Below are 13,362 nucleotides of genomic sequence, written 5' to 3'. Positions count from 1 at the left end.
AAAAATTCTGAACATATTTTACTCTTTACACCATACTCTGCAATTCCATCTACACTTTATGTGTGATGAACCATCTGTCTGCCAAATAGACTCAAAATAAATGGTCAAATATAAAGGATGGTAAAGGCCTAAATAAACTATCCATAACCACCATAATATCCAATTCAATGCTGAACCACAATGCAGTTTTCTATTATGACTCATTATGCAAAAAACCAGCCTGAATTACAGAATACCACACATCAGAAAAACAGTAAGTTGAAAAAAAAAACTAAAAACTAAATACAAGCTGTAGCAACACATAAAGCAGGATATGCAAAACCCTGAAAGCATTTCTTAAACATTGTTCAACATTGTAAACATTGGTTTTCAAAAATCTAAAATGCTAAACTGCTGCATTCTCTTTGACAGGAACACACTTTGAAAACGAATGGCTTCGAACACACTGGAAGCATTACTTTACATGGTGGTAATAAGTCATACTGTACTTCAAATGGGGGTAATGGCCCATTTTAATGGGCCGGGTGAGGGTACGTCTGAGGCTATCTGACCCAGCGACAGGAGCACAGGGTCTCAGGACCTCCGAAACTCAGGAGCTGAACCTTTCCGAAGCGGTCTCTTCTGGAATTCCGCACCCCTACCATCCACTGATCCAGGAAACCGCGGCAATGTGTCTAATGACCCTTGAATAAAGTTAAATATACATTTACACTGTATATGGACAATAAAGCTATATTCTACTCTATTCTATTTAGCATGTGTCTGTGAAACCTAGCCACATGTTTGTATGTATGTAAGGGCTCCTTTTGGAAAGGGGGGACCTGTACAAGGGGAAGGGCTAGCTGCCCTCTAGCTTACACCAAAGCGTGCGCTAAATGTGCAAGGGGCCCACTGAGCAAAACTGCATCCATTTCACATGCTGAACATGGAAAATTGGTGCGTCTCATGAGGAGCAAGAATGAAAATACACATTGTAAAAAAAAAAAAAAAAAAAACATCTGTGTACATCTCACTCATTAGTTTGATTTAGGGTGAGTTAGTAGGCAATTTTTGACGATGAACAATATTTTAGTCTCGATCAAGATCAGCAGACACACCATCTAAACTGGATGTCCACCATTGACAAGAGAGCCAAGAGCAATGAACCCATTCGCTCGTCCATGCAACGTTGCTCGACATCGCTTGCTCAGAGGGGAACTGCAATAAATGCGTCTCCAAACCAAGTGTGTATATTTGGATAATGCTGAATCACTGGAATGCGCCATAGGTCAGTATTTTTTTAAATAAATACCAGCTTATTTCCTCTCTTGCAATGGGAATTTCACATCTTGACTTGCCCTTGTAGTAATCCTGACAAAATTTACAGCATCGCTGTAAGAGAGTTTGTTAAGTAACTGCTATAAGTATTTGACACCTTCAGAAGGGCATATCAGATTAGAGAAACATATTTAAATGGCCTAAGCAGTTAAAACTAAACAGTGTCATAGGGTAGAATTTACGCACTCTAGACATAAGCAGGGTGAATGGTCTCCACAGATAAAAAGCCTTCTGAAAGAACCCTAGGGAATTGCATAATGACTGATAGACTTATTCTCTGTTTTTGTTAACTGATGAATTTGGAGACAAAACAAACAATAAAATAATTAAATATTCAGGTCAGATTTGAGGTCAGGTGTTCAGAACCATGCAGATCTTGGGATCACTCCTACAAATGCAGTCAAAGGCCATATCATGCACAAACTTTAAAAGTTCCTTTTTTCTAAAAATGGCTTCCAAGAAGATTAGCCAACATTAAAACTGGCAGACATGCTTAAATTTAATTAATATACACATTGATGTGCCAATAATGTAATAGAAAAAAACATCCCTCACAGAAAGGACTTAATTGGCAATAGTCTTAATAGGCAATAGTCCAAAATGTTTCAAAAGGTAAATCATGAATTAGTTAATATAAATAATCAAAAGCCAAGTACAAAATTCACCAAAATGTGAACATTTGAAAGATTTAATGCCACAGACACCTAAGCAGGGTACTGCAAGAAAAAATATTTCCAAAACGATTCAAAACAAAACAACCCCCACCCCCACCCCCACCCCCACCCAAGTAAAAAAATACCCCATGGGTATGAGGGGAAAAAAATAACCTCACACTGGAACCTAAAGGGTTAATATGGGCGACAGTACGCATATGCCTTTGATAGTCGATTTGGGTTGAACCTTCAGACAATCAGTGAAGGTGAAACCCATGACATTTGCAACTTTCGTGATGGAAGGGCCTTCAGGTTGACGGTTATGAGGTTTTGAAAGGGGGGAACTTCTCAGGACAAAAAAAACGTTTTTCTGATTAAAACAGAAACTTATCAATGACAGAAGTCATGAGCTGCCCCATGCGCTTCAGTGACTTCAGCAGTCCCCACTTCTCCTCTGAAGTTCAGCACCATCATATCTTATGAGCGACACTAAAGAAGACCATTTCTGGCGTAACAGTATGTTCTTTAAAAGCTCCTAAAAACTACAACAGTACACTGTTTTAAACATTTATAGGTCTCTTGATGGATTAAGTAAAAAAGCCAACTGATATGCCAACAAAACATTATTCACTGATGTTTTGCAAGATCCCATGCCATTCCAACCTGAGCTACGTCATGTTCTCTAAAAAGCACAAATGGTTGTTTTGAGAGAAAATACAACCTGGTCAAAATGTGGAGATGTTTACACACATTTTCTTTGGTGCTCATTTTCTAGATTTGTTTTTACAAATGGAAAAAAGTAAATTGTATTTCAAGCTTAAATCCGATTTGCAATTTAACTGATAATTGCACGGCAATGTGACAAGCCCCCGAGATTACCTTGCATTGCACTCTATAAACAAACAAATAATCGATAATCTTTATTAGAACAACGGTGAATAATCACTGTTCAGCTCCTTCCAAAAAAAACCCCAAAAAAAAACAAATCTGCGAGATGATGCAATCAGAGCGTGAGATTTCAGCATCGCGGCGAATCTGAGCGCACCCTCAGCCATGTGACCTGGGACACTCCCAGCAGCAGGTGGTGAAGGGCATCGCTGCATGCCAAAAGGTCAACCCCTCAGGAAGCAGCGATACTCCACTGCTACTCTCCACCGCACTGCCACCGAGTGCACCGACGGCATGGCAGCCGGAGCGTCTCCAGGCAGGACGTGCGAAACCACAGGCCGCTAGGGCAGTGACCACGGGGCGGGGCGGCCCAGGCGGGGCGGCCCGGCGACAGGTCCTCCGCAGAGTAGCGGTATCAGCGGCTTTCAGACCACTGTCACGTCACTAACGAACACACTAGTCCTAACCGTTATGCGGTGAGCTCAACAGTAAGTAGTAAGTGCTTCCATGACTGTTGAGTGTACGCTATCAGTGCTGCGATAAAGAAGATTGCCAGACAAAAGCCAGAAAGAGAACAAGTGCAGAGGTTTGAGGCCTCAAAGCTCACTGGTACTGTACACAGTCATTCATCCCAAAATACAGAGAACAGAGACAACACAATACTGTACCCTACTGTAAGCACCATCTTCAATACAATCATACAGTGATTAGCCAAGTATACATTTTCACAGATATTAGTACAGACTAACCAGGGGGTCAACTCTTATGTTCCATCTATCTTCCATTTTCCTTAAGCACAGGAGGCTCAGGCACTTTCCAGTGATTCAATCTGAAAAAATGAGTTTCCATTGAAACCGTACCTCAATTTTCATAAGATACACCAAATTTGAATCTTTCAGCATCAACGGAAGGGAGACATAACTTCCATTATTAAGAATAATCTGGGTGACCATCTGGTTACTGTGTAGCAATATACGTGGTGTCACTCATTAAGAGGAAGCACGCATTTAGCAACAATTATTCTCACCCAAAAAGTCAAACTTGTCAGTCGAGCTCATCAGAGACCACTTTTTCCCGCCCTGGTCGAGGCCATACCAAAAAAGGCAGAGCTGTGTGCCTGTCTGGGGCCCTCCGTCTGCCTCATCATTTCCCATTAACCCTTTCATGTTCAGGCCCCAACCGCCCACTGCCTCTTCACAAGACCCATATTACTCAGCAGGTAAATTACTCACCCAATCAGGGACACCATCTGCTCCACTATGTGCCTGCTGAACGTTATGATAACAAACAATTTCTGTGGGAAGGTTTGGAGGTGGGGGGAGGGGGGGGGGGGGGGGGGGGGTCAGGGGTAAAGAAGGGGGGGAGAAAGAGGGAAAACATGGTCAGTCAAATGGGAACAGGGGGGTATGAGACATCACATTTAGGGAGGTCTGGTTGTTAATACCCCCCGTAGATCCCACAGTTGGGGGACTGAACGGCAAACATTAGAATGGTGACGAGACAGGCATCCACCATATTAGTCGTGAAAAGAGGTCTGCTCTCTCCCTGACACAGTCTGTCAGGCATTCGGGTCAGGAAATTAGCACATTTGGGTGAGGGTGAGGGAAGGGAGGCTTCAATGGGAGAGGTGGTGGAGAGGGGAGAACAGATGAAATCACACGCTAGCAGAATCACACGACCCATCGCCTGGACAAAGGCAAACACGAGACGCCGTCCTGTGCTTTGACGGGAACTGGATTAGTCAGAGTCTCGGACTGGACCATCGCACTGGGAGGTGACCGCAAAGTTTCATCTGAGCGATTACAAAGTCATCCATCTCCCTGTTCTCATCTCTTCTAAAGGTAGTGGCCTTCTCAGGACCCGCTTGGGGCAAACCATTCTGCTCAGAGGTTTATTAGGCCAAAGCTCTAATTAGGTCTAATAACCACCAATCCATATTTTTGGAGGCTATGGAGTTCCACCTTCTCTAGACAGCAAATAAAAATGGAGTAGCAGAATCTTCTCTCACGTTTGTCTCCACATTAACAGACACGCCTAACCAGTGCACTGGCTGCTCATAGAAATTGAGACTAAACATGGACTAAAATTTCCACTAACAGATGAGTGCAAAACAAAGAACATTGTATAATCTTGCTGACGAACACAAGGCGTACGTGTAATTAGTCATTTCTGGCTTCTGAGTTCTCACCCTGCCATTTTTTGACAGCAATGAAGGAAGTGCCATGAATGGAAATGTACAAAAGCTTCGGTTGACATTTGACATTTTCTGGTCATCCCATTTCATCTTAAAAAGCAGAAGACGATTGACAACGAGATAACCAAGCAAGCAGTCATGAATAATCGAACCAGGCTTCTATAAAACAAACCAAACCCAAAAAGCCAAACAAGCTTTCATCACACTTTTTTTGAGTAAATCACACTGTGGCCGAGGCAGAATGTAGCGTAAAGGCAGCTCTGACAAACAGAGCGTGGGTGACGGTACACAACTGTGAGCGCTGATAACTGTGAAATGAACACACTTCTTCTTCTTCGCAGAAAAACGAGAGAGAGGGGGAACCTGGGCCGTGAAACGAGCCTTCTGGGGATTTTCTTTTTTACACTCATTGTTACTGGGCAGATAATGATCACAGGTAGCTAACTGCTTTACATACAATCAATTACCACTTCAACAAAATGTTCCCGATTTGTCATCACTTCCCCTTCTTTCAATGAAGTGTATCCTTAGAAATGCCAATCAAACTTCTTTCTTATCGGTTGGCATGACAACCAATTAAAAAGTGTAGATGAAAATTAACATTTAGTACAGTATAGCTCAGGGTAAAAGGTCTCTATTGAGTTGCTTAGTCAATGACACTGGATGAATGGATGAAGTTCCTATTCCAAGTTATGCAAAGCATCCCATTTCGGGGCTTATGCAAAGCAAATGAATAATCTGCTGGAATGTCGCTCATACAGTATGCTCTACCACACACAGTATGGAGAGGCGTCAACACACCGAAAGAAAGCCGACAGTAATTCTCAGTCAAATTAAACAAAGCCCCGCGCGCTGAGTTCATTCAGAACAGTGCAATACTCGGTGCAAAGGCACCTATCGTGATGAAAGAGGGATGTCATTAAACAAAAGGTGCCCTCTTTGTTTGCGCCAGTGTATTGTATTCACACTGATGCTTCTCACTTATATTTCCCCATCATTTTCATTCACAAAAAGGACTGTTATTGATTCTCAAGCAAAATTGATTTGTTTAGCAAATGTGCACCAATTTATTCAAAATTTTCAGCGACTATATTACACAAAGGTCATGTAGAGGGCTGACATTTCAAACTGTGCGTGTATGTGCGCATGGTTGTGTGTGAATGAGTCTGCCTGTCTCTCTGTGAGTTTGTGTGTGTGCGTGTGTTTGTGTAGTGCACTAAGATTTTGACACACCTGTATCCCACACTGGGGCCTGCATGTCAGTGGAAGAGTCAAGATGACTTTTGTTCCATTCCCAGAATGTTGAGCTCTACAGCTACTGTAATCTAGTCCCCTGATCACATCATCACCCACTCGTTCCTCCGAACACATACTTGGGGACACTGCTCATCCTTCACTGTGCAAGACATATGTCACCATAGGTACTGTATCTGGAGCCACACTGCAGCACCACTATTATCCAAGCCACACATCTATCACTATTACTTTAAATATGGGGCAAACGGTCTATTATGACTCGCCTATGACTCGCCTACGTGAAGTGCCTAGGCAAACTAACGGCACTGTTGTTTTCTCTATACAAAGGTCACAAGTAACGGACATATAGACAATCCCAGTTTCCTGCAGATAGAAGCGGCACTCAACCATGTACTGCACTATATGAGCATTATTACAGCTTTTATATTCTTGTTCACCTTTTGAGCAAATTACTCAAGGGAATGACTTAAATTTGTTTTAAGTAAATGCCATTTGATATGCATTGTATCATCTCACAGTGTAAGAGCTGACTATAAACTGTATGTACGCATTTGTTACAATGCCATGTTTCTTTGAGTTCAGTTCACAGAGCTGAGGACCTGCCTCAGAAGCTCTTTTCAAGTGAGCAGTGGCTGCTCAACTGCAGCTTTCACAAAATGGATGACCTAAACAGTAACTCAACGACACAAAATGGCTCCTTTGAAGTGATAGAGGAGTAGAGGCTTTCATGAATGAATGTTACTTCATGTGAAATCCCCTTAAAGTCTCTTCATACATTTTTGCAATAATTCCAATGCAGCAATATCAACAATAAAATAAAATAAAAACTTTGATTCCAATTTACATGTTTTAAATCTTGCATGGCCACAGTTCTCTTGAGTAGACAATGTCACAGATGAATCACATACCAGCTAAAAACTGTACTCAGGTACACATTTGGCTTCCCTAATGCCTTCCTAAACCAACAAGGTTCCCATAATGTGATACACAAATGTACAAAATAAAACACAGTTTCTTACCTGGATATGCATTTTGATGACTGCTTTTCCAATGAGTGTTGCCCCAAAAAATGTCCAAAAAGGCACCAAAAAATGGCCACATGTTATACCAGCTAGATCAAACAATGGGTTTGGAATCTGAAAAACAAGTTAGAATAACACTGATGAAAAACAAAACAGTAGTGTGTGTCTGTGGGTGTGGTTGGGGGGGGCCGTGATTAATTCAGCACCAAAACTAGGTTTCATTCACATTAAAAACTAATATTTTCAGGAACTGATACAAATAAAGGTACATAAATCAATATAGGAAATACACTTTCATTTGACACTCAATTCAGGTCTGAGATCTTTGTTCAAACTGAGTCAAGTCTGAGCAATTTTTTGTCAAAAAGGAATGCTCCCTAGATAATAATTTTGCATTCATTTCAATTTGTTAGGCACCATTAAAGATTTTACCTTTGTGGTTTTCACCTGGCAATGAAAGCTGTCATTGTTATGATTCTATACCACAAAACCAAGCAAGACAAAACAATGGAACATTTCACTGAGGACTGCCTCAAAGCCATTTTTAATTTGAATAAGCATTCATATGCACCATTAGTGAATTTACAGTTTTAAATATTAGTAGGGACTTACGGAGGCACAGGCTAGAATTCCAAAAAATCCTATTTTCTGCACCATCTTCTGGACAGCGAGTTTTGCTCGGGTGGGAATGTCCTGAAAAGGGGAAAAACAATAACCATGTTTTTTTACACTATAAATTAAGTGAAAGAGGAAAAAAAAATTAAAATATTGCTATTTATATTTATTTATTTATTTTTCCTACAAAATCACAGCACAGGTCTACAGTATATTCAATCAATATTTGATAATCTAAATGCAAACTCAAATACAGTTTGGCAAGTTTATTTTAGTGAACTTGCCAAAAAGAACTGTTGCTTTTATTTGTTTATGACACGTTTTGATTGAGATTCATTTTAAATTTAAAGAAATATCAGTACAACCTCACCTAAAAATCTAATATAACGACAAAGGAAACTGTCTTATTATATTAGCCTCACACCTTGTAAAAATCAAAAGCAGATATTATTATAAATTATTATTATTAGAAATTATTTTAAAACCACTGCTGCAAATGAAGCATTTTCAAAACATCAAACCTTGCAACATTTTGACTTAAAACAAATTATTTTCAAAATGATGTGTTACAATCTTAAAACAAATTAAAAGTCATTAAAACAAAACAATTTTAACCATTTCTTCAATTCAAAATATTCCCTGGACGGTGACCAGTGTTAAACATTTTGTTGAAATATATTCTGATATATAAAATGTTCAATCCCCAAAGAATTTTAAATATGTTTGCCCAAATTTTATTTCGTTGACAAATAAGGCAACAAATGCCCTGCTTTTTGTGCTATGCAGTTGAGCAAACTGTGGTAGAGATATTTTGTTATATATTGGATTTAAAGACGTTTTAAGAATGTGGCAATAAAATGTGAACAAGATACATGGTGTGAGGGAACTTCTTGCAATTAATATGATTTAAGGAATAAATGTCTCACCATCAGTGAGTAGATACACTACTGAATAGAATATTTCAAAACCAAACTATTAAATGAGTGTGCTAAGAATAATTCTGCTGAATGATTAAACAATTTTCCAAATCATGCCGCATTACATGTTTAAAAACCCAACATATTAATTAATTGGTGCAATAATACAAATACTGAGACAAATATAATTTGACAGTATTGAGTTTTCAGCTTTATAGTGTTCCTATCTTTCCATTCATAAAGGGAATTTTGTCAATTTATCTGCCAACATTTCAAGAGAGAGCAAGAGCGTCTGACTGCAGACACATAAATACTCAAACATGTACAAATTTAACATTTTATTCAAACAAACTATTAGAGACATACATGTCCAAAAATGTAATAAATACAAAAACGCCACATGAGAAAACGGAACATAATCCAACATTAAGTGCACATCTTCTACAAAACATTAAAGATTAGACATGTTAACACCTTTTTGATTTAAAAAGACATCAGTCCACTACTGAACAAATATTTGATCAAATAAAAAATTAATAAATAATATAAAATAAAAAGACTATAAAACTAAGTCAATTTCACAAGTGCATTTTGAAACTATGCTTTTGCGTGAGAGCTTTTCCCCGGAAGGGAGGTATGAGGGAATGTCTCCCAGCATAACAAAGATTGACAGTGCAGCAGAAGACCTGTGTCTGCTGGAGTCTGGTGTTCTTGGCTCAGTAATTTCCATCACAGACTAAAGAAAGGTGCAGACAAAGACACGTTTTCCTCAGTCAAAGATAATATTAAAAGAAACCACGCTAACAAATTATTAACACATTGAATCAGATTTGTTTTTCAAATTAGGCAAATCACATCCTTAAATATCAAGATAAGATATTTTTAATGAATTCTTTCTATTGGAAACAGACGTGCTTCAAGACACAAGCCAATTTCAGCCTGGACAAAACAGGTCAGACAAAGGTGAGACCAAACTTTATTAACCCTTACTTTTCCGAATTATGCCCCACATATGGCAGGGAGATATAGTCACACATCAATTTAATTATTCAGGCATGAAGACATTTTTCCTCCAAATAACCACTTTTCAAAATGCACTCTAATTCTGGTCCAACTGACATTTCCCACAGAATTCCTTCCCCATAACATAACCTGTCTTGTGTTCAAGAGGCAAAATGGCATACCATGCAGTTCATCCAGTCTGTGTCTAATGGACACGCATTCCTTTTCGTAATTTTTTTTATACATTCATACATTAATACCATCCTTTCATTCACTTACCCACAGGAGTTTTTAAATCCATTTACTGTGGAAATGAAGTAAATTTGACAGGACCAGAGGCAGAGACCACTCCAATGACTCAGAAGCCTCACTGATTGGTTTTATTTTTTCCTATCATTTCTACAAAGAGGCTCTTTTTTGGGTTAAAGAATAGACAAGGAATTTTCCCTGAAATACCTTTGCTGGGAAGAGGAGGGTTAAACGGTTTGTTTTTTTTTGCATGCCATTTCAAAATATTTCTGGGATGAATCTGTCTGCCTTTTCTGGTCTAGAAGCTTGTCAGTGAATACTCAGTTACTGTGGGCAAATGTATTTTTAAATGGCTGTTTAATTATATAGAAAACAGTTTATATAAAAACAACACTGAATGATTCCTATTTTAGTGCTGAAAATTAAGATGAATTACATGACAGAGCCAGAGATTTTTAATGCCTTTAGAGGAAAGAAAATAAATGCAATTGGATTCAATTAAAAAGTTGTGGTTTTCCCACATTTTGTTGTTTTAATGCTCATTTAATGTTGTCATTTTAGGAGTGAAAAAATGGCAAATGGAATATTAAGTCTGCTTGACTTTAGTCTATTGAGAAGCTGAGAATTAAACTTAAAGGTAAGACATTTTTACATGCATAACATTACATACTTCGAACAGAAATATGAGCATACAGATTTGGTTTATTATTTGCAATGGATTTCAAAAGGAAATTAATTATAAAATGTTGCCTTACAGTTGCATTTGAAACTTAAGTTTTTTGACATATTTTGGAACAATCAAAAACTCCTATTAGTGCTCATGTTTTGGTTTGCTATGCTTAATAATGAGTAAAATTGGTTTAATCATTATAGCAGGCACACTTCTTTACCAGTGCACAGTAAAATGAGTTAATTCAACTACATAAAAGTCAAAAAGTAACCATATGCACACTGCAAGAGTTGATTTAACACTGAACATTTTACTTTCTGGACAAAGTATTGTGCAAAATGGGATGATACGTAATTTATCTGCCAAATATTATATTTGTTTGAAACAATATACAATGAATAACAGCAGCCTACTAACAGTAGTAAAACATATAAATATGCTACATTTCAGGAATTAACCCCAATATTTAATTCCCATGATTTTAAAATGCCTGTTTATTTTTAATTATCCCCTCCCTCCCAAAAAGATATATAGAACAGAGGTGATAAGCTCCATGTCCAGTAGGCATATCTTGTACTGTAAATAGCTACACTGCAGGATGCTCATAAAACAGCTACTGCTCAAAGATCAAACACAAAATCAAAGTAAAGCTTTGTCCTACATTACCAACAACTGAGCTTAGATTAAATGTGTCTGTAATGGGGAGATACAGAACAAAGAGAGGAATTAATGCTTTACATCGTTGTTTTTTTCCCTCACTAATTTTACACAGACACAATGCGTAACTGTAAGTTGGGTGAAGATTTCAAGGCGAGTTCAGACCTAATATGGACAACAAACAGCTCTTGTGCGGACGGTATTTTTGAACAGCAGCAGCACTCCCCGGTCGAGGGGGAAACTGGAGAGGCGTGAAGGGGCTTAACTGAAACGGGGCTCTCATTGGCTCAGATTTGAATTTCTGCCGTCCGGGGAGACCCAATCGGGAGGCTTTTAATTTAGGTGGAGACGTTTTTCGATTCCTGCCCACTCTTTTTTTTTTTTTTTTTTAAGCCAGGACACAACGGGCCCTCAGCCCTCGGTGGGGTGGAATGTGCGTTGGTTTATGGCTTTGAACAATGATGATTCGCTGCAGGGGGGGTGAGGGGGATGTTAAAGACAAAGAGAAACAAGAAGACAAGAAAAGAAAACACCCGGATGGGGGGCGGGTGTGGGTGGGGGGGAAAGGTGAGCTTGACGAGACTAAGAGAGCACCTTACATTAACCCCTAAACTAAATCCCTTTTTTCTTTTACACAACATGATGAAAATGGGGTGGGGTTCCTTCCTGTACTTGGTTTGGTGAATAGACAAAAAAACTGCTGTGGTGGCCTGAAACGCAGTTTTGGCAGGTACAGTATGAAATACGAGCCGATGATTAATTTGCCAGATTTCCAACTTTTCTCCCTTTGTGCGTTTTTTGGAGCAGAAGGCTAATCACAGGACACGATGACGGTCTGCAAATCCCGAGACGACGACGTCCCCCCCCCACTCCCGCCTAACCCGCCCCCCTCCCCCACCATCTCCGCTCGTGGAAAATCACCATCCCTCCTCACGCTGTCCTTAGCAGCAATTACATTCAGAAGACCCTGACAAGCGTGCAGCGTCATTAAACACGAGGAGGCCCGGTTGTGACGAGCACAACTCCGCGCTTCAGTCCTTAACCCCAACCTTCCTTCCTGTCCCATCACATGACTTACAGCATATTCAGTTCTCAAGAAAGGGTCGACACACGGGGAGGAAAGCGCACGGCATGTTTACTGGGTCTACTGTAGTCGACTTACCAACCCCTTGGTAAGGTCCACCCCCCATCGTATGGTTTGCTTTATTCAGACAGATAGAAGGCAGCGGGTAACGGAGAAGATCGTGTCATGGCGGAGATCGAGTTTGAGCGACCCGCCCCATGGGCTCATCGCAACCATCCCGTTCCCCGACCAGAGTGGAGACCGTTCGAGGATCCATAACTCAAACAGTTACTGGGCTCAGCAAGCTGGCAGACGTTCACATGGAAGTTTAGGCATTTTTATTGAGTGCTCTGGAATTATTGGACAAAAGAAAGCCGCTTGTTGTCCTTGAGATGGTGATGACAGACATTGGCACACAAACAGACAATGTTCAGAGTACACATTTATTATGCACGCTCTTTTCCAAGAGAATAAAGTCAACTTTAATGTGGTTGTTTCCCAAGGGTATCTGAATAAATAGGAAAACTCTACGTACGTACTCTACTCTACATTCATGCGGAAGTGACTAGTAGAGCAGCAATGACAACATTTGCACTGTCAAATTCAACATTTTGAAAATCCTCATTACCATTATGATAGCTGATTATGACTGTTGAAATAGTCATACACAAAACAAAAAATAATATTAATAATAATAAATAATAATAATATTAAATAAAATAATAATAGTAGTAATGGATGTTTCTGTTTTCTTTCCGTACAACTCCAAGCTTAACAGGAATCCAGGTAAAAGGTGAAATGTAAAGGAGCAGGGGAGGGGAACAGGGGGGAGTTAATGTCTGTTGATTGAGGATGTAC

The 13,362-nt window shown here is 39.5% G+C and overlaps 1 protein-coding gene across 4 annotated transcripts in view; it reads right to left on the bottom strand.

Annotated features, from left to right (window-relative positions):
• Positions 1–13,362, bottom strand: part of LOC133134082 (vacuole membrane protein 1-like) — a 73,474-nt gene that overhangs the window by 18,256 nt on the left and 41,856 nt on the right. For all 4 annotated transcript variants that reach the window (XM_061250481.1, XM_061250482.1, XM_061250484.1 and 1 more), the window contains exons 8-10: positions 7,944–8,024; positions 7,329–7,445; positions 4,091–4,152 (exon numbers count right to left, since the gene is read on the bottom strand). In XM_061250481.1, the coding sequence (XP_061106465.1) occupies positions 4,091–4,152; positions 7,329–7,445; positions 7,944–8,024 (260 nt within the window). The remainder of the gene's footprint in view (positions 1–4,090; positions 4,153–7,328; positions 7,446–7,943; positions 8,025–13,362) is intronic.

Source organism: Conger conger, chromosome 7, assembly GCF_963514075.1.
Source record: "Conger conger chromosome 7, fConCon1.1, whole genome shotgun sequence".
Lineage (NCBI taxonomy): Eukaryota > Metazoa > Chordata > Actinopteri > Anguilliformes > Congridae > Conger > Conger conger.
This window is presented reverse-complemented; position numbering and strand designations above follow the sequence as displayed.